The sequence below is a fragment of the Salvelinus fontinalis genome, chromosome 24, assembly GCF_029448725.1.
Source record: "Salvelinus fontinalis isolate EN_2023a chromosome 24, ASM2944872v1, whole genome shotgun sequence".
Taxonomy (NCBI): domain Eukaryota; kingdom Metazoa; phylum Chordata; class Actinopteri; order Salmoniformes; family Salmonidae; genus Salvelinus; species Salvelinus fontinalis.
The window spans coordinates 31,943,223-31,965,698 of NC_074688.1; the positions used below are offsets into that span (position 1 = coordinate 31,943,223).

A 22,476-nucleotide genomic window follows, 5' to 3' on the forward strand; every position below is an offset into this window, starting at 1 on the left:
TTGTAAGATAGGCAAGCCAACGTGGGCGGCAGGGCCCAAGTAGGTAATGAAGGTAGGATACATGTTCGACAGGAACATTTGTTTAAAAGGTGACAGGTCTTCCATGCCTGTTTCAGTGAGTAGGCCAAAGTAAGCTGAAGTAAGCCTATGATAGTAAGCTTGTGGGTGTTCGTTCCGAGCTTGTTTAACGGTGTTAGACAGTGAGCTATTGTGTTTGCGAGTCGCAGAACCACTGAATTCTACTTTCAAAGCTGTGGCAAGTTTAGCGTAGTCATTTAGCACGTGTTGCTGTTGTAGACGAATGAACCTTATCACGTGTCTATTTGACGTTTGCTTCAACAGGTAAACCCTGTCAGAACCTGTAGCGTTCGGGTAGCCATCCAACGCGTCCTCTATGTCAGTTGGGAACGTGCTCTACAGCACTCACCAGTTTTCTTCCCAGAAGTCCATAGGTCATCCCTGTAGACTGCCCAAAACTAGTGCCTTACAGCTGTAAAGTTATCATATAGTTATCAACTTAGGATAGTGCCTAAGCAACACACCAAGTAGGAAAACCCTAGATATGGCGTTAGTGTAACGTTCCTGACCTATTTCTGTTAGTTTGTTGTATGTGTTAGTGGGTCAGGACGTGAGTTTGGGTGGGCATTCTATGTTTTCTGTTTCTATGTTGGTTTAAGGGTTGCCTGGTATGGCTCTTAATTAGAGGCAGGTGTTTGGCGTTTTCCTCTAATTGAGAGTCATATTTAGGTAGGTTGTTTCACAGTGTTCGTTGTGGGTGGTTGTCTCCTGTGTCAGTGTTTGTCGCACCATACGGGACTGTTCGGTTTGTTTGTTCATCGTTCTTTTGTGTAGTCTATTTTCCCTGTTCGTGCGTTCTTCGCGTTATTTGTAAGTTTGTATTTGTTCAGGTCTGTCTATACATTTCGGTTTTGTTATTTTGTAGTTTATTCAAGTATAGGTCGTTTTCTGTCTTCATTGTTTTGTCGTGTCTTTATTAAATTATGTATTCACAACCCGCTGCGCCTTGGTTCAATCACTACTCCTCCTTTTCGGTTGAAGAGGAGGAGGACTACCGTAACAGAACCACCCACCTTATAACCAGAACCAAGCAGCGGTGTAATGGGAGGAAGGGACAGCACAAGAAGGAGGAATGGACATGGGAGGATGTTTTGGACTGGAAGGGATCGCCTCCCATGGGAACAGCTGGAGGCACTGAGGAGAGCAGAGGCAATCGGAGAAGGGAACCGGCGTTATGAGGGGACGCGTCTTGCACGGAAGCCCGAAAAGCCCGTGAGTACTACCCAAAAATTTATTGGGGGGAGGCTAAGAGGTAGTGGGCCAAGGGCAGGTAGGAGACCTGCGCCCACTTACCAGGCTAACCGCGGAGAGCGGGAGTACGGGCAGACACCGTGTTACGCAGTAGAGCGCACGGTGTCTCCTGTACGTGTGCATAGCCCAGTGCGGGTTATTCCACCTCCCCGCACTGGTAGGGCTAGATTGAGCATTGAGCCAAGTGCCATGAAGCCGGCTCTACATATCTGGCCACCAGTACGTCTCCTTGGGCCGGCTTACATGGCACCAGCCTTACGCAGGGTGTCCCCGGTTCGCCTACATAGCCCGGTGCGGGTTATTCCACCTCCCCGCACTGGTCGGGCAACGGGGAGCATTCAGCCAGGTAAGGTTGGGCAGGCTCAGTGCTCAAGGGAGCCAATACGCCTGCACGGTCCGGTATTTCCGGCGCTACCTCCCCGCCCCAGCCCAGTACCACCAGTGCCTACACCACGCACCAGGCTTCCAGTGCGTTTCCAGAGCCCTGTTCCTCCTCCACACACTCTCTCTATGGTGCGTGTCTCCAGTCCGGTGCCTCCAGTTCCGGCACCACGCACTAAGCCACCTGTGCGTCTCCAGAGCCCTGTACACACTGTTCCTTCTCCCCGTACTCGTCATGATGTGCGTGCACTCAGCCCGGTGCCACCAGTGCCGGTACCACGCACCAGGCATATAGTACGCTTTGAGAGTCCAGTGTGCCCTGTCCCTGCTCCCCGCACTAGGCTTGAAGTGCGTGTCTCCAGTCCGGTGCCTCCAGTTCCGGCACCACGCACCAGGCCTACAGTGCGTCTCAGCCGGCCAGAGTCTGCCGTCTGCCCAACGGCGCCTGAACTGTCCGTCTGCCATGAGCCTACAAAGCCTTCCGCCAGACAGGATCAGTCTGAGCCATCCGTCTCCGCAGCGCCATCTGAGTCATCCGTCTCCGCAGCGCCATCTGAGCCATCCGTCTCCTCAGCGCCATCTGAGCCATCCGTCTCCCCAGCGCCATCTGAGCCATCCGTCTCCCCAGCGCCGTCTGAGCCATCCGTCTGTCCCGAGCCATTAGAGCCGCCCGTCTGTCCCGAGCCGTCAGAGCCGTTAGTCAGTCAGGAGCCGCTAGAGCCATTCGTCAGTCAGGATCTGCCAGAGCCGCCAACCAGACAGGATCTGCCAGAGCCGCCAACCAGACAGGATCTGCCAGGGCCGACAACCAGACAGGATCTGCCAGAGCCGCCAACCAGACAGGATCTGCCAGAGCCGCCAACCAGACAGGATCTGCCAGAGCCGCCAACCAGACAGGATCGTCCAGAGCCGCAGGCCAGCCATGAGCGTCCAGAGCCGTCAGCCAGCCATGAGCGTCCAGAGCCGTCAGCCAGCCATGAGCGTCCAGAGCCGTCAGCCAGCCATGAGCGTCCAGAGCCGTCAGCCAGCCATGAGCGTCCAGAGCCGTCAGCCAGCCATGAGCGTCCAGAGCCGTCAGCCAGCCATGAGCGTCCAGAGCCGTCAGCCAGTCATGAGCTGTCCCTCAGCCCAGAGCGGCTATTTATCCAGAACTGCCCCTCAGTCCAGAGCTGTCTCTCTGTCCGGAGCTGCCTTTCAGTCCGGAGTTGCCCCTCTATCCTGAGCTACCTCTCTATCCTGAGCTACCTCTCTATCCTGAGCTATCCCTCTGTCCTGAGCTATCCCTCTGTCCTGAGCTATCCCTCTATCCCGGTGCTGCCCCTTGTCTCGATGTTACCCAAAGGATTAAGGGGGTGTAATATGAGGGTGGTCATTTGTAGGGGGAGATGTAAGCTGGGATTCACTATGGTGGGGTGGGGACCTCGCCCTGAGCCTGAGCCACCACCGTGGTCAGATGCCCACCCAGACCCTCCCCTAGACTTTGTGCTGGTGCGCCCGGAGTTCGCACCTTAAGGGGGGGGTTATGTCACGTTCCTGACCTATTTCTGTTAGTTTGTTGTATGTGTTAGTTGGTCAGGACGTGAGTTTGGGTGGGCATTCTATGTTTTCTGTTTCTATGTTGGTTTAAGGGTTGCCTGGTATGGCTCTTAATTAGAGGCAGGTGTTTGGCGTTTTCCTCTAATTGAGAGTCATATTTAGGTAGGTTGTTTCACAGTGTTCGTTGTGGGTGGTTGTCTCCTGTGTCAGTGTTTGTCGCACCATACGGGACTGTTCGGTTTGTTTGTTCATCGTTCTTTTGTGTAGTCTATTTTCCCTGTTCGTGCGTTCTTCGCGTTATTTGTAAGTTCGTATTTGTTCAGGTCTGTCTATACATTTCGGTTTTGTTATTTTGTAGTTTATTCAAGTATAGGTCGTTTTCTGTCTTCATTGTTTTGTCGTGTCTTTATTAAATTATGTATTCACAACCCGCTGCGCCTTGGTTCAATCACTACTCCTCCTTTTCGGTTGAAGAGGAGGAGGACTACCGTAACAGTTAGAGACAATGCCATGATAGTCATTTTGCCAGAACATTGGACGTATATAGAATACAGTCCAATTAGATTATTTTTGTGTGAGAACTATATTTTGTATATTTTTTGGTTGTTTATGCTTTCATTCCTTTTCGGTTCAGTTCCTTTGACATTTAGGAAGTGATAGAGCCATAAACAAACTTCCCCATACAACATTCACTTAGTGCCACAACGCCGCTCATTGGGGAATGAATGTAATTATATATATATTTCATGAGTGTGTGTGCGTTGTTAACATCTGCCTAAGTTACTGCTCAGATCTTCCAGTCTGGACGACAACCAGACGACGGGTCCGGAACGGCAACCCCAAATCCGGACACCCACGGCCCATCCCTGTGGCGGCATGCCCGCTGTCAGAGAGCCTACCAAGGTAAACCACCAAGGGGGGGACCACAACGGCGATCACCAACCAGGACATCCCCTGGCCCTCCCTGGGGTACTTTGCAGCTTTCAGAGAACCTACCAAGGTACATCACTAGAAGGGACCGCAACGGCGATCACCAACCGGACATCAACTGCCATCCTTGTGGTGGACTGCTCCGCTTTCAGAGAAGCCTACCAAGTTCAACCACCAGAGGGGACTGCAACGATGATCTACAAACAGGACACCACGTGTTCATGATTTTATGTTGATTTGTAACTTGCAGGACAAACAAGATCCAAACCACCAGGAGGGGTATGTCATGACGTCGCCTGCTTGGGTATTGCAAACCCCATCCCCCTCTCCCTGCCTTTCCCTGCCCCTTCAACCCATGCTGTGGTCACAGAGGGACGTCGTAAATTCCTGAGAATCTCCTCATGGCCCAACAGTATTAGGATATTTCGACAGAGGTATTCATTAGGGGATAAAACAATGTAGAGGAATTCTAAACTAGGCAACATTGTTACTTACTTAATTCCTCCTCCCACCCCTTCAATGCATGTAAAAACGAAACTACACATTTCTGAAACTACACATATCATCACTGAGAGAGCGTTGAGCAACTGAGAAGACGTTTCGATTTACAGTGAGATTTGGAGAAATGGCATTTTATAACCAGCAACCTTTTTATAATCCGGTACGTTTATTAAAACCATTTGTTATGTGATTTGTTGTGTTGTTTATTTAAAATGTAGATGCTCTTAATGTTTAACTTTGGGAGAGTTGGGCGATTGCTTACGGTCAAATCTGGTAATCAAAATGCGCTCCCATCCGCTTCTCAGCAATATACAGTACATTATTTTCCCAGTTATAGTCTGCTTTTTTCAGTTCACATATTTAATTCTAAAATCAATATATGCATAGCTAGACATTCATAGTATCAATTCATGCTATGCTATTGTGCAAATTTAACATGTATGTTATTAGGCTACAGTGAATGTCTCGCGTATTCCGTTATGTAGACCTAGGCCTATTAATAATTATCACACAAGCAGTAATAGCGGATGTAGTAAAGAGGAGAGTCAATGGCCTCTAGCCTACATAATAGTTGTTTTAATTTCATTTATCCATTCTTATTCAATTGAGTTTGTCATTAATGATTCTGTTTATTATATGTCCCAGAGTCTCCCTTTCACCGGCTCTATCCAAGGTGGGCTTCAGGAGGGGATGACCATCACTATCACTGGGAGAGTTCACCATGCGGCAGACAGGTGGGTCACCACTCACCGATATAAGCTTTGATAATACATGTCCTTATTAGTTGTCTTCGAGAGAGTCAGTGGGTGCGTTCCAGTCCAGATAAGGCCTAGTACACATTTTTTGCGCAGATTTAAACTTGTTCCGAGAATTGTTTAACATATCCGGAAGCACATGATCTCTCTCGGTCTCACTTTCTCTTTCTCTTTCTCAGGTTCCATGTGAATTTGCAGTGTGGTTCTAGGGCAGGGGCAGACATTGCCCTTCACTTCAATCCACGCTATGACAGTCACCCTGGATATGTGGTGACCAACACCTTGCAGCAGTCCAGATGGGGGACAGAGGAGCGGAATCAGCATTCCCCCTTCCAACATGGCTCCTGCTTCAGCCTCGAGATAACTGTCCAGAGGGACTTTTTTCAGGTCACCCAAACCCTCCCCTACTATAGCAAATGGAGGATACAGATCTAGGATCTTAATTTGAGCCAGTTTGTTACAGCAGGAAAATAATCCTGCATTCACAGGAAATGTTAATTATTATATGGATTATAATTAATGGGGTTGATACATTTTTTGTTTTAAAGGGGAAATTACAAACGTTAGAAGCCTTTTTAAACCTTGAATACACAAAAAGTCAGCATTTCCTGTTGGCAGGAAAAGTCTCATCAACAAAAGAGTGATCAAATTAAGAACCTACATCTGTACATTCCGACTACAGAACAACCTTTTCAGTCTGTCATTGTAAAATATATCATTTCCTGTTTTATATAAATGACTGTAAAATATTATGCTTACGGAGCTCCCACATGATTTTAATGAAGTCAGTGACTCATAATCTTTTGTATTTTTTATTTAACCTTTATTTAACTAGGCAAGTCAATTAAGAACAAATGTTTATTTAGAATGACGGCCTACCCCGGCCAAACCCTAACCCGGACGACGCTGGGCCAATTGTGCGCCGTCCTATGGGACTCCCAATCACGGGCGGTTGTGATACACCCTGGAACCCAAACAGGGGTCTGTAGTGACGCCTCTAGCACTGAGATGCAGTGCCTTTGACAGCTGCGCCCCTCGGGAGCCCATGGTGTTTCACTCTTGTTTAATTGAAATTATATGTTATGTATTCTATTTATATTATATTTTACTGTGTGACTCAATTTATTCTAATCTGTTTAGGAGTTAAAATGGATTTCAATTCATGGGTTGGAAAAAAACTTGAATAGTTGTGAGTGACACTTGTTCTCTCACTCACTGTCCTCAGGTCCATAATGACTCTGCTCATGGTCGTTCTCTGTTCTCTGTCTTCAGTTGAAAGTGAATGGGAACCATTTCATGACCTTCAAGCACCGTATCCCGTTTTACTCAGTGGACACCATCTCAGCCGAGGGGAAAGTGGAGTTGACCTCCATCGTCTTCCAGAACCCTGCGGTGAGTAGTACCTAACATATTAATTAGATGGACAGAGAATTTGAAGACAGTTCAACTGATTGAAAGTGATTTTATGTCCTTCAGCCCACCTTTCCTGCACAGCCAGGATTTCCGGCACAACCTGGATTCCCTTCTTATCCGGGATTTCCGGCCCAGCCAGGATTCCCTTCTTATCCGGGATTTCCGGGACAACCAGGATTCCCTTATCCAGGATTTCCCGCACAACCAGGACATCCAGTGAGTTAATCTGGATCGGAATCAATAATGATAATTTATTGGCCAACCAGTTCTTGGTTATCGAACTCATTAAAACATTTTTGGTCAGATCTGTGATTTGTATTCCTTTCACTGTCTTTCAGATTTTAGTTATCTTTCAGTCAACTGGGTTAGACATCTCACTATGGGACATCCCTATTTTGTGGGTCATTGGTGGAAGCATTATTCAAATCACGCCTAACAGCATAATCAGAGTCACTCCTAACAGGCCAATCAGAGCTTTGTGGGTGTACGCCCGAGTGTCTATATAACACCCTGCACTGCTCTGGTTTCCTCATTATTCGAGTCTATTTGGTTACTATCTGGTTACTAGTCTTAAAGCAGCTTCATTCAGAAAACTAGCTCTCAACTTAACTGTTCCTTTTGGTGTGGGTTACCACCCCAACCCAAAGCGTTGAATGGCTTATTTTCAGGAATTCTGCTAACTTCATCTTCACTTAACAGAGTGAAGTTACCTCGGTTAGCTTGTTAGCAGTGTTTTTTTGTTGTCGTCTAGCTACAGTAGACCTGTTGCCTGGCCTACACACCTTTCGCGTTGTTAGCTATTTAGCTCCACTGCTTTAACATCTCACTAATAGCAGGTTCCCACAAATTTTAGCTAGTTCCATCGCAATTGTAGCTAGTTACCTTCACACAGGAGATATCTAAGGTTTGCCTTTGAGTGCATAGCCTATGAATATCTCACCTTACCATTCAGTCTGTCCCTTGCCCCACTGACGGACACTCTGGCTCAGGCAGCGGAGCACACAGCCTAGCTGTTGTTGCACATGCTCGCTCTAGGCTTCAGGATGAATCGTGCCAAAAGCTTGCTCTTACCGATCCAGCAGAAAATATTTTTGGGAGGAGAGCGATGGCTTTTCGCCACTGCCTCTGTGTTTTGCCCGGCAACATCAGTCACGTACTGACACAGCGTATCACATTTAACAAACCAAACATTCAAATATTGTTTTAGAAGGTAAAGTAAAAAACCCAAACCAGTCCGTCCATCAATACAGGTATATTGTTAAAATACGTTATACTGCCCAGGGCGAAATATTCCACCCACATCCCGAGCTGATGGATCTCTGGGCCTGGCCCATGAGAAGTCCAATTTAGACTCGATGGGCTTGCCTCCAAACGTGGTTGCCACAATTCAGAGCGCCAGAGCCCCTTCTACAAGAGGTCTTTACGACATGAAGTGGTGGGTATTCGAGAGGTGGTGTGAGAGACGTGTTGGTCCCCTTTCAGTGTTACTTTCCTGCCGTTCTCTTCTTCCTACAGGAATTTCTCGACAAGGGCAAAGCCTTTTCCACCGTTAAGGTCTACTTGGCGGCGATATTAGCCTGCCATGTAGGACTAGGTGAGATGACGATCGGGGCTCACCCCCTGGTTCGTAGTTTTATCAAGGGAGCGCGTGGTCTCCATCCGGTCTCCAAGCCACTTGCACCATCATGGGACTTGACGCTGGTTCTGGATGCACTTACAGGCAATCACTTTTAACCCCCGGAGAAGTGGATCTTAAGACTCTGTCTTATAAGAAGGTCCTGTTGTTCGCCTTGGCCAAGCACGTTAGCGACCTTCATGCGCTCTCAGTTCACCCTTCATACACTCAGTTTGCCCCCAACTTCTCCAAGGTTAGGATACGTGCTAACGCCACTTCATTCCTAAGGTCATTCCCATGACCTATAGTAGTCAAGCCACTGACCTCTTTCCCTTCCACCCTCAGCCTTTATCTCCTCCAGAGCAGCGGCATCTTAACACGTAGTGTCTGGTGCGCGCACTGCGCATCTACATGGACAGGATTAGGCCATTCCGGAATTGTGACCAACTGTTTGTTTGCTTTGCCACCCAGCTCAGGGCAGGGCTTGGTCCAAACAACGCCTCTTCCATTGGGTAATGGAGGCTATCGCCAAGGCGTACAGTTATCCGGGATTGCAGTCTCCACTGGGTGTCCGGGCACATTCCACTAGAGGAATTGCCACGTCATGGGCACTGTTCAGAGGCATCTCCGGCTAGTTGGCCTAGTCATTACTGCACCCTCCCTGGCACACACAGTCATTGGTGCTGGAGCTGAGTAGTATGGATCAGATACATTACCATGAACCACAACAGGCTTCTCAGGAAACGGGCTATTGGCAATCGGGGTGTTTTGCAAGTGTCCCATAGTGAGATGTTGAACCGAGTCGACTGAAAGATAAATTTGGGTTACGGTATGTATTCCCAGGTTTCTGAAGGAGATGAGGGAGACATCTCACCATCATCTTGCACAGTGCAGGGTGTTATGTAGACACGAGGAGCGTACACCCACAAAGTTCATATTGGCCTGTTAGGCGTGATTGAATAAGGCTTCAACCAATGACCCGCAAACGAGTGCGTGTCACATAGTGATACGTCTCCCTTATCTCCTTCACTGAATCGTTTTATGCTTCGTAGTCCTGATGCTTCCTGTGATGGGGTATTTTAAGATCACTAAAGTTCATATTTGTATAGTGTGATCTACTTCCTCTTTCTGTACACTGACTGTATCGTTGTGTGAGTGTAACGACCTGTCATTGTCTTTAGGCAGATTGTGACAGAGTTACAGTAAATATACAGTAACCTGTTTACAGGGAAATGTAGTACTGTAATCAACGTGCTGTCAAGATCCCCCTCTCCTGTTGCTTGTCACAGGCCCATCCTCTAAATGTCCAGCCACCATTCTTTGTAAATTATCTTCTACTTTCTTGTACTGTAGTGTTGCTGAGCAAATTTAGTTAGTTCTATCGCATCAACAACATCAACACTATTGGTCATAATGAGTGATTCATTCAAATCTTCCATTTTCATCCAGGCTGTTCCATACAAGAACATGATCAATGGAGGACTCTACCCTGGACGCACCATCAACATCCAGGGAGTGGTTAACCCCAATGCCAATAGGTCTGATCCTGTCTTATTGTCTTTACAGTAAAGAATAACAACAGAGGGAAATACACTTCCCCTGGAGTTACAATATAAAATCCTATATACACTGCTCAAAAAAATAAAGGGAACACTAAAATAACACATCCTAGATCTGAATGAATGAAACATTCTTATTAAATACTTTTTTCTTTACATAGTTGAATGTGCTGACTACAAAGTCACAGAAAAATTATCAATGGAAATCAAATTTATCAACCCATGGAGGTCTGGATTTGGAGTCACACTCAAAATTAAAGTGGAAAACCACGCTACAGGCTGATCCAACTTTGATGTAATGTCCTTTAAACAAGTCAAAATGAGGCTCAGTAGTCTGTGTGGCCTCCACGTGCCTGTATGACCTCCCTACAACGCCTGGTATGCTCCTGATGAGGTGGCGGATGGTCTCCTGAGGGATCTCCTCCCAGACCTGGACTAAAGCGAGACATGTTGTCCCAGATGTACTCAGTTGGATTCAGGTCTGGGGAACGGGCGGGCCAGTCCATAGCATCAAAGCCTTCCTCTTGCAGGAACTGCTGACACACTCCAGCCACATGAGGTCTAGCATTGTCTGGCATTAGAAAGAACCCAGGGCCAACCGCACCAGCATATGGTCTCACAAGGGATCTGAGGATCTCATCTCGGTACCTAATGGCAGACAGGCTACCTCTGGCGAGCACATGGAGGGCTGTGCGGCCCCCCAAAGAAATGCCACCCCACACCATGACTGACCCACCGCCAAACCGGTCATGCTGGAGGATGTTGCAGGCAGCAGAACGTTCTCCACGGCTTCTCCAGACTCTGTCACGTCTGTCACATGTGCTCATGTGCTCAGTGTGAACCTGCTTTCATCTGTGAAGAGCACAGGGCGCCAATGGCGAATTTGCCAATCTTGGTGTTCTCTGGCAAATGCCAAACGTCCTGCGGTTGTAGACTCCGTCTCATGCTACCACTAGAGTGAAAGCACCGCCAGCATTCAAAAGTGACCAAAACATCAGCCAGGAAGCATAGGAACTGAGAAGTGGTCTGTGGTCACCACCTGCAGAACCACTCCTTTATTGGGGGTGTCTTGCTAATTGCCTATAATTTCCACCTTTTGTCTATTCCAGTTGCACAACAGCATGTGAAATTTATTGTCAATCAGTGTTGCTTCCTAAGTGGACAGTTTGATTTCACAGAAGTGTGATTGACTTGGAGTTACATTGTGTTGTTTAAGTGTTCCCTTTATTTTTTTGAGCAGTGTATATTTGAATGAAAAAAAAGCATAAAAGAACTTTGGCAGTTCTAGTTCACCTCATTTCCATTGTATTGCAAGTGTGTCAATGAGCCCTTGGCTTAGACACTTAACTTGCCTAGTTAAATAAAGGTTCAAATTAAAAATAAATAGAAAGAGGTAGGCCAACAAAACATCCTGGAGGGTGCAACAATAGCAGTTCTCCTGTCATGGTTTTTCCCCGACACTTATCCTTTCCCCCTTGCCTATAGGTTCCACGTTAACCTACTGTTCAACTCTGGGATTGCGCTGCACTTCAACCCCCGATTTGACGAGACCCTAGTGGTACGCAACAGCAAGCTGAGAGACCAGTGGGGAAAGGAGGAGCGCTCTGGTGGAATGCCCTTCCACAAGGGCCAGTCTTTCACGGTAACTAGCCACCAGGAACCATCCACTTTTATCTAAGGCTGCAGTTACACAACGCACCTTGTATACAATCTCAGTTTCAAGGATGAATAATTATTTATTGTTTCAGCACCAAGCATACCACTTATCTTTCTGTCTAGCTAAGCCCTTTCCTGATACTGATTTCCTTTCTGGTTTAGTCACTCAGACTGTGGCATGATGTTCATTAGAGAGATGATCCACATTAAAGATGCTGGATTTTTTCTCTCTTTATATCAGACTGAGTACTAATATGGCTAGTTTGGTCTTTTCAGCTGTCTATTTACTGTGAGGATCAGTGCTACAAGATAGTGGTCAACGGGAATCAGACGAGCACCTACAAACACCGCCACACCCTCCTCCAGCAGGTCAACATCCTGGAGGTGGATGGAGACCTCAGTTTGACCTCTGTGATGGTTTAGTGCTGTGGGTCACAACTGTTTTCGGTGACCTAGCCACTTATTTCATTTTGTGTCACCTCTGACCCAAGCCACTTGTATTTTTTGATCTCTTCTTGCTACGATAAAAATGACATGAACTTAGTTTTTTTACTGCTTGCCAGGCCTGTTAGATTATCTCACTTGCAAATGTATTATTAGTGAGTGCTGTGCCATCGACTTCAAGGATAAGAAATGTGTTCCTGTTTGTTATAAATCACAGTAGAAAGCCATTAGAAATCACATTGATTGCTTTAGCCATTTCTTCTGTAGCGCTAGACAAATTCTTAAATCATTATTATTTTGTGATATAATGCCAGACCTGACGTTACCTATCATGAGAAGTACCCTGAGGACAGTGCCTGGTAATTCCATATGTAGCCTTGTTCATCACCAGTAGTCTCTATACTCTTTTCTATAAACATTTTAAGATATATATAGTGTGTGCTTTCAATTTTAAAAAATATATATATTTCAAATGTGAAACATTTTGGAGTGAGACTGGCTATGCCTCTAAATCAGGGCTCTCCAACCCTGTTCCTGGAGAGCTACTGTCCTGTAGGTTTTCACTAGCACACCTGATTCTAATAATTAGCTGGTTGATTAACTGAACCAGGTTAGTTCCTGGGGTTGGAGCGAAATCCTACAGGAGGGTAGGGCTCCAGGAACAGGGTTGGAGATAACTGTGCTAAAGCCTTGTTCACACTGCAGGCCTTAATGCTGAAATGAGTTATATTTTTAAAATCCGTATTGGAATACTGACTGTCCAAACAGCAAGTTACAAGTGACCAAATAGGGTTTGTGTGTGTTCAGACACACAGTGATTTGCTGACATGTGACCATTCCTGGTGTAAAAACAATTTCCTATCCCGGAGCTCGAGTAAATTACATTACTAAGCTGCTCCCGATTGTACTATGTCAGGACATGGACATCGATTCTATCGTAGTCCATGTGGGTTTTAATGACATTATGAAGGGCAGCTCTGAACAGTTGTAACTGGATTTTAAAGAGCTGATTGACTCTCTGCTAGACACAAGGATATCACCTATTAATGATAACTACATAGCGCATTGATGTGAATCACACTGCTGCGCTCTCATTTATCTATTTGCATTTTACGGATTGTGGTTGTTGTGGGTGGCTGTTCACAAATGTAAATGTGTATTTGAACCCAATCATGGTTGAATTCAAGAAGTTTAAGTTGCCTATCAATCATTGTGTTTGAAACCAGTGAACAACCAGTGAAACATCAGGTCTTGCAAATCAAATCAAAGTTTATCTGTCACGTGCGCCTATTACAACAGGTGTAGACCTTACAGTGAAATGCTTACTTACAAGCCCTAACCTACAGTACAATTTAAGAAAATAGGTATTAGGTAAACAATACATAAGTAAATAAATAAAAACAGTAAAATGACAGTGAAAATAACAGTAGCGAGGTGATATATAGGTGGTGCCTGTACAGAGTCAATGTGCGGGGGCACCGGTTAGTCTGGCTAATTGAGGTAATACAGTGCCTTGCAAAAGTATTCACCCCCCTTGGCATGTTTCCTATTTTGTTGCATTACAACCTGTAATTTAAATAGATTTTTATTTGGATTTCATGTCATGGACATACACAAAATAGTCCAAATTAGTGAAGTGAAATTTAAAAAATAACTTGTTTAAAAAATATATATAACAAAATTTAAACGGAAAAGTTGTGCGTGCATATGTATTCACCCCTTTTGCTATGAAGCCCCTAAATAAGATCTGGTGCAACCAATTACCTTCAGAAGTCACACAATTAGTTAAATAAAGTCCACCTGTGTGCAATCTAAGTGTCACATGATCTGTCATGTAGATATACACCTGTTCTGAAAGGCCCCAGAGTCTGCAATACCACTAAGCAAGGGTACCACCAAGCAAGCGGCACCATGAAGACCAAGGAGCTCTCCAAACAGGTCAGAGACAAAGTTGTGGAGAAGTACGTATCAGGGTTGGTTTATACAAAAAATATCAGACACTTTGAACATCCCACGGAGCACCATTAAATCCATTATTAAAAAATTGAAAGAATATGGCACCACAACAAACCTGACAAGAGAGGTACGCCCACCAAAACTCACAGACCAGTCAAGGAGGGCAATAATCAGAGAGGCAACAAAGAGACCAAAGATAACCCTGAAGGAGCTGCAAAGCTCCACACATTTGATGTCCGCCAAAGGCATGTGGGAGACTCCCCAAACATATGGAAGAAGGTACTCTGGTTAGATGAGACTAAAATTGAGCTTTATGGCCATCAAGGAAAACGCTATGTCTGGTGCAAACCCAACACCTCTCATCACCCCAAGAACACCATCCCCACAATGAAGCATGGTGATGGCAGCATCATGCTGTGGGTTTGTTTTTCCTCGGCAGGGACTGGGAAACTGGTCAGAATTGAAGGAATGTTGGATGGCGCCAAATACAGGGAAATTCTTGAGGGAAACCTTTTTTCAGTCTTCAAGAGATTTGAGACTGGGACGGAGGTTCACCTTCCAGCAGGACAATAACCCAAAGCATACTGCTGAAGCAACACTTCAGTGGTTTAAGGGGAAGCATTTAAATGTCTTGGAATGGCCTAGTCAAAGCCCAGACCTCAATCCAAATGAGAATCTGTGGAATGACTTAAAGATTGCTGTAACCAGTGTAACCCATCCAACTTCAAGGAGCTTGAGCAGTTTTGCCTTGAAGAATGGGAAAAAATCCCAGTGGCTAGATGTGCCAAGCTTCTGGAGACATACCCCAAGAGACTTGCAGCTGTAATTGCTGCAAAAGGTGGCTCTACAAAGTATTGACTTTGCAATATGTCTTGTTTGTTTCACACAAAAAAAACATTTTGTATCTTCAAAGTGGTAGGCATGTTGTGTAAATCAAATGATACAAACCCCCCCCCCCCCAAAAGCCATTTTAATTCCAGGTTGTAAGGCAACAAAATAGGAAAAATGTCAAGGGGGTGAATACTTTCTCAAGCCACTGTATGTACATGTAGGTGTAGTTAAAGTGACTATGCATAGATGATAAACAGGGTAGCAGCAGTGTAAAAGAGGGGTTGGTGGGACACAATGCAAATTGTCCAAGTAGCCGATGTGTTGGAGCACCAGTTAGTCGGGCTAATTGAGGTAATATTGTTGAACTTGGGTCCAACATTTTAGACCCAAGTTAAGGCTCACCCTTTTTCCTCCAATCATAACGATGGTCATTATGGCCAAAGTTATATTTTTGTTTCATCAGACCAGAGGACATTTCTCCAAAAAGTACGATCTTTGTAACCATGTACAGTTGCAAACCGTAGTCTGGCTTTTTTTATGGCGGTTTTGGAGCAGTGGCTTCTTCCTTGCCGAGCGGCCTTTCAGGTTATGTCGATATAGGACTTGTTTTACTGTAGATATAGATACTTTTGTACCTGTTTCCTCCAGCATCTTCACAAGGTCCTTTGCTGTTGTTCTGGGATTGATTTGCACTTTTCGCACCAAAGTACGTTCATCTCTAGGAGACAGAAAGCGTCTCCTTCCCGAGTGGTATGATGGCTGCGTGGTCCCATGGTGTTTATACTTGCGTGCTATTGTTTGTACAGATGAACGTGGTACCTTCAGGCATTTAGAAATTGCTCCCAACGATGAACCAGACTTGTGGAGGTCTACAATTATTTTTCTGAGGTCTTGGCTGATTTCTTTTGATTTTCCCATGATATCAATTAAAGAGGCACTGAGTTTGAAGGTAGGCCTTGAAATACATCCACAGGTACACCTCCAATTGACTCAAATGATGTCAATTAGCCTATCAGAAGCTTCTAAAGCCATGACATAATTCTCTGGAATTTTCCTAGCTGTTTAAAGGCACAGTCAACTTAGTGTATGTAAACTTCTGACCCACTGGAATTGTGATACAGTGAAATAATCTGTCTGTAAACAATTGTTGGAAAAATTACTTGTGTCATGCACACAGTAGATGTTCTAACCGACTTACCAAAACTATAGTTTGCTAACAAGAAATTTGTGGAGTGGTTGAAAAACAAATTTTAAAACCTGTTGAGGACAGAGGGCGCTGTTTTCACTTTGGGGAAAATCGTGCCCAATTTAAATGGCCTCGTACTCAATTCTTGCTCGTACAATATGCATATTATTATTACTATTGGATAGAAAACACTCTCTAGTTTCTAAAACCGTTTGAATTATATCTGTGAGTAAAACAGAACTCATTTGGCACAAACTTCCTGACCAGGAAGTGGAAAATCTGAAATCGATGCTCTGTTCTAGGTCCTGCCTATAAATGGGCATGATACGTATTAGTATACATGCACGTCATACACCTTCCCCTAGATGTCAAGAGCCAGTGAGAGAAGAAATGCAGTGTTTATCTTGGTCTGAGTTGGAATAAATCCTCTTGGAATGACGTGTCACCCATTTCCTGTTTTCAGGAAGGCGCAAGAAGGAACCGGGGTTTGCCTTTTGAAAAGCTGTCGTTATAGGCGACTACTATCTCCGGCTTTGATTTTATTTGATACATGTGACAATATCATCGTAAAGTATGTTTTTTCAATATAGTTTAATCAGATTATTGAAAACATTTTAAGCAGATTATTGAAGTTTTGCCGTGTTCCGTTCTCTTCCGTTTGTTGACATGGAGAGATTCGCGCCACTTGGCAAGTGTGCTTGCTAAATCGAGAGGGAAAAAGGCCGTTCTAAATCCAAACAACGATTGTTCCCGACAAAGGACCCCTTGTACAACATTCTGATGAAAGATCAGCAAAAGTAGGACCCATTTTATGATGCTATTTCATATATCTGTCGAACATGTGAACTAGTCGTTTGCGCCCAGCTTTTGGGTACTCTCTCGCCATACCTAAGCTGTATGTTGTAATGAAGTTATTTTTAGAATTCTAACACGGCGATTGCAGTAAGAACTAGTGTATCTATCATTTCCTATACAACATGTATTTTCTAGTAACGTTTATGAATAGTTATTTGGTCAGAATAGTTGGAGTGTCATAAAAATATCTGCACATTCTGGGAAAAAGATGCTACGTTAGCACAATGTATAACCACTGATTTCAGCTCTAAATAAGCACATTTTCGAACAAAACATAAGTGTATGTATAACCTGATGTTATAGGACTGTCATCTGATGAAGCTTATCAAGGTTAGTCAAAAATTATATATCTTATACTGGTTTGTTACGATCGCTAACTTTTGCTCCTGGGAAATGGCTTGTGTCTCTGGCTATTGTGGTAAGCTAATATAACGCTATATTGTGTTTTCGCTGTAAAACACTTAAGAAATCGGAAATATTGGCTGGAATCACAAGATGCCTGTCTTTCATTTGCTGTAAACTATGTATTTTTCAGAAATGTTTTATGATGAGTATTTACGTATTTGACGTTGGTATCTGTAATTATTCTGGTTGCTTTCGGTGCAATTTCTGATTGTAGCTGCAATGTAAACTATGATTTATACCTGAAATATGCACATTTTTCGAACAAAACATAGATTTATTGAATAACATGTTATAAGACTGTCATCTGATGAAGTTGTTTGTTGGTTAGTTTGGTTGGTTCTTGGTTAGTTAGGTTGGCTTTGTGCATGCTACCTGTGCTGTGAAAAATGTTTGTCCTTTTTTGTATTTGGTGGTGAGCTAACATAAATATACGTGCTGTTTTCGCTGTAAAACATTTTAAAAATCGGACATGTTGGCTGGATTCACAAGATGTGTACCTTTCATTTGCTGTATCGGACTTGTTAATGCGTGAAAGTTAAATATTTCTAAAAAATATATTTTGAATTTCGCGCTCTGCCTTTTCAGTGGAATGTGGGAGGAGTTCCGCTGGCGGAACGCCAGAGCAGTACAGGTTTTAATGACTCCAACCTAAGTGTATGTAAACTTCCGACTTCAACTGTATGGTGATGGGATTTGTGAAAAAAAACACATTCCTGGTTTTTAGCTCAGCTTCCTAGCTTGGCACAGACCCCAAACATTTCTTGCATTGGTCTGGTGAGAATGGCACCTCAAGAATCTGAGAATTTGAGTTATGCAGACACTCAGTCAGACCCAGTGTTTATCTGACTGGAAAGTGTGTATTTATTCATTTTGATCTTGCGTAAAAGTTTGGGGAAAAGAGATAACAGATTCCAATGAAAACCATTTGGGATCTGGCAGAATTACAGCACATAAACTTCTCTGGAACAGTTTGTCCACTACTCAGTGGACAACTCCAACATTAGAAGTTGTGATATAAGTGAAATATATTACTATTTTGCTTCTCTCTCTCCTAAGGTTTTCAACCAAATCCTGGCTCTCACAGACATGCCAGGTGTGTCATAAGAACATGATGTTTGGTGTTAAGTGCAAACACTGCAAGTAAGAAGAAGCCTTCTATACAGTGCATTCAGAAAGTATTCAGACCCGATGACTATTTCCACATTTTGTTATGTTACAGCCTTATTCTAAAATTGATTAAATTAAATGTTTTCCTCGTCAATCTACACACAATACCCCATAATGACAAAGTGAAAACAGGTTTTTAGAAATATTTTCAAATTTTTTAAATCAATTCAGACCCTTTGCTATGAGACTCAAAATTGAGCTCAGGTGCATCCTGTTTCCATTGATCATCCTTGAAATGTTTCTACAACTTGATTGGAGTCCACCTGTGGTGAATTCAATTGATTGGACATGGTTTGGAAAGGTACACACCTGTCTATATAAGGTCCCACAGTTGACAGTGCATGCCAGAACAAAAACCAAGCCATGAGGTCGAAGGAATTGTCCTTAGAGCGCTGAGACAGGATTGTGTCGAGGCAAAGATCTGGGGAAGGGTGCCAAAACATTTCTGCAGCATTGAAGGCCCCCAGGAAGACAGTGGCCTCCATCATTCTAAAATGTAAGAACCTTTCAGAAGGACAACCATCTCTGCAGCACTCCACCAATCAGGCCTTTATGGTCGTGTGGCCAGGCGGAAGCCACTCCTCAGTAAAAGGCACATGACAGCCCACTTGGAGTTTGCCAAAAGGCACCTAAAGGACTCTCAGACCATGAGAAACAAGATTCTCTGGTGTGAAGAAAACAAGATTGAAGTCTTTGGCCTGAATGCCAAGCGTCACGTCTGGAAATAGCTGTGCATCAACTCTCCCCATCCAACCTGACAGAGCTTGAGAGGATCTGCAGAGAAGAATGGGAGAAACTCCCCAAACACAGGTGTGCCAAGCTTGTAGCGTCGTACCCAACAATACTCAAAGCTGTAATCGCTGCCAAAGGTGTTTCAACAAAGTACTGAGTAAAGGGTCTGAATACTTATGTAAATGTGATATTTCCGTTTTTATAAAAACATGTTTTTGCTGTGTCATTATGGGCTATTGTGTGTAGATTGGGGGGGGGGACAACAACGGTTTAATCCATTTTAGAGTAATACTGTAGCGTAACAAAATGTGGAAAAAGTCAAGGGGTCAGAATACTCTCCGAATGCACTGTACATCTCCGCTTTCATTTGTTCACAAGTCACTCTGCTCCTCTGCGAACTACTGTCTCCTCTGCTTCCAGGTTAAAGTGCCATAACAAATGTACCAAAGAAGCCCTTCCCTGCAGGATATCTTTTCTCCCACGTAAGCCCTGGTCCATTCCTGCATACAAAACGACAAAAAATGCACAATGTAATTATCTTTTTCCCGATACATCCCAAGAATGTCAATTTAGTACTGAATCATTGTTCTCTTATTTTTCAGTCCCGCAAATCCGCCGGGCAGAATCTGTACCATCCGATATCAATAATCAAATTGACTGTACGGCAGAGTTACCAATCCAGTTTGGCACTTTACCTAAGGTGCTAACCAAAAAGGTAGAAAAAAGTGTTTTAGCATACGTGTGTATGTGTATTAATAGTAATATAACCATACATGGAACCTCTAATATGTCCTGAACCTTAATTTATGAAACCTTTCTGTTGAAAACCCTCTTTCAGGACTACCCTCCCATGCTGAGCCAGATGGATTCCAGCAGTAACCCCTCCTCCACCACTTCCTCTACACCCTCCTCGCCCAACCCCTTCCAGCAGAGCAACCCCCCCAGCGTCACCGCCACACAATCCCTCGCCCAGACCCCAGGGGCCCCGAGACAGCCGATTCCACTTCCCAGGTCCTCACAATGACAGGCCCAAGTGCTCTTTACAGGCCCAAGTGCTCTTTACAGGCCCAAGTGCTCTTTACAGGCCCAAGCGCTCTTTACAGGCCCAAGCACTCTTTACAGGCCCAAGCGCTCTCTAGATTCCTACCCTGTTCCACTAACATTTCACTCCGAAGCAACACTTCTCCAGTATCTCTCACAGGCATCCACCCCAAAGACTCTAGATTCCTACTGTGTTCATCTCAATCACAACACTTAACTCCACATCTACCCTAATCCAGTAATAGCACATCTCTAATCATATTCCAATTCCTGATTACACTTAATTTGCTATTTTACCACTAATCATATAATATATCCTATTATAACATCTCCTTAACTGCTTGTGGCTTATCAACCCAATCATATCGCTCTCTCCTCTCTATATTCCTCTGGTGGTTGTTTCTCCTCTTGTCCTTTAGCTGGCTGTTATTTACAACCTAGACAACAGTTTATCTTCCCTGGTGAGTTAACAATGCGTTAACACCGCTCCCTCCCTGTGTGTCCTGGAGTCCTGCCCAACTAGTACCATCCCCTTATCATGTTCCCTCTCTCCCCATGTTGCTTTGCTGCAGTGGCTTACTATGACTCATGCTATGTTGTGGGAGGGGTCATGGGGGGTTGGTGTCACCTTGGGCACTGCTGCAATGGCATGTTGTAGTCTGCTACTGTAGTTTATGACAAGCTTATAGCAGAGCCATCATATTACATGCTGATAGCTTTGGCTTTTATAGTGCATGCCTGCCCTCTGGTAGACAAAGAGGTGAACTGACTGACTGTGCTGCTTGGCGCTGTGCATGGTTTGACAGAGTTAGAGGCAGCCATCACAATTTAGAGAATATATGCTCTGAAGTGCAGTGAAGATAGATTGGCTTAGTCACATAATAGTTTTACTATGAATCAGATATTTGTGTTCCTTTGCTGAACATCCTCATTGTCCCACACACAGACGTTTCCTCTTCACCGTATCCTGTTGGACTAGACTCTGAAGGCCACCATGGCACTGGGTAAGAGACAACAACTTTTAATGACAAAGTCACTGTAGAGTCCGAGTAAAGACCATTTAAAATGCTGTGGTTTTTCACTCACATTGTCTACTGTAAGTCCACCATAGTTATCATAGTTTCTACTAGACAGGGTTAGGTTAAAGTTAGGAACCCCTGTTTATGATGCTTGTCCCCACAGAGACACACAGCAACTGGCCCAATCAGAACCTCCATCTCAGGGACAGGAAGGAGGATCGGTGAGTACCCAAAATCCATAGCGGCAGGAATATAATAATAATATTAATGAATTACATTTGTAAAGCTCTTTTAATTAAACAACAATAATCTCAAAGTGCATACAATTAAATAGAAAATAGAAAAATAGTTAAAAAAATAAAACAAATATGTACGTGCATTCAGAAAGTATTCAGACCCCTTGACTTTTTCCACATTTTGTTAAATTACAGCCTTATTCTAAAATGGATTATATTTTTTTAAATCCTCATCAATCTACACACAATACCCCATAATGACAAAGTGTAAACAGTTTGTTTGAAATTTCATCAAATGTATTAAATCTAAAAAACAGAAATACCTTATTTACATAAGTATTCAGACCTTTTGCTATGAGACTCAAAATGTTGCTCAGGTGCATCCTGTTTACATTGATCATCCTTGAGATATTTCTACAACTTGATTGGAGTCCATCTGTCAATATAAGATCCAACAGTTGACAGTGCATGCCGTAGAATTGTCCGAGAAGCTCCAAGACAGGATTGTATCGACGCACAGATCTGGGGAAGGGTACCAAAATATTTTTGCAGCATTGAAGGTCCCCAAGAACACAGTGGCCACCATCATTCTTAAATGGAAGAAGTTTGGAACCACCAGACTCTTCTTAGAGCTGACCGCCCAGACAAACCGAGCAATTGGGGGAGAAGGGCCTTGGTCAGGGAGTGACCAAGAACTTGATGGTCACTCTGACAGAGCTCCAAAGTTCCTCTGTGGAGATGGGAGAACCTTCCAGAAGGACAACCATCTCTGCAGCACTCCACGAATCAGGCCTTTATGGTAGAGTGGCTATACGGAAGCCACTCCTCGGTAAAAGGCACATGAGTTGGAGTTTGCCAAAAGGCTTCTAACGGACTCTCAGACCATGAGAAACAAGATTCTCTGGTCTGATGACACCAAGATTTAACTT

At 44.3% G+C, this 22,476-nt stretch overlaps 2 protein-coding genes across 2 annotated transcripts; both read left to right on the forward strand.

Moving 5' to 3' along the window:
- Positions 1 to 4,555: 4,555 nt before the first annotated feature.
- LOC129822299 (galectin-9-like) lies at positions 4,556 to 12,549 on the forward strand. The gene is made up of 8 exons (XM_055880464.1): positions 4,556 to 4,837; positions 5,323 to 5,411; positions 5,612 to 5,819; positions 6,705 to 6,824; positions 6,909 to 7,061; positions 9,910 to 9,998; positions 11,505 to 11,661; positions 11,952 to 12,549. Exons 1-8 carry the CDS (start codon positions 4,802 to 4,804, stop codon positions 12,096 to 12,098), a joined length of 999 nt encoding a protein of 332 aa, XP_055736439.1. The 5' UTR covers positions 4,556 to 4,801; the 3' UTR covers positions 12,099 to 12,549.
- Positions 12,550 to 15,174: 2,625 nt separating this feature from the next.
- Positions 15,175 to 22,416, forward strand: LOC129822300 (kinase suppressor of Ras 1-like). Its single transcript, XM_055880465.1, has 6 exons — positions 15,175 to 18,492; positions 19,672 to 19,733; positions 19,854 to 19,966; positions 20,090 to 20,262; positions 21,239 to 21,296; positions 21,475 to 22,416. The coding sequence occupies exons 1-5, from the start codon at positions 18,461 to 18,463 to the stop codon at positions 21,276 to 21,278; spliced, it is 420 nt and encodes a 139-aa protein (XP_055736440.1). The 5' UTR covers positions 15,175 to 18,460; the 3' UTR covers positions 21,279 to 21,296; positions 21,475 to 22,416.
- Positions 22,417 to 22,476: the final 60 nt, after the last annotated feature.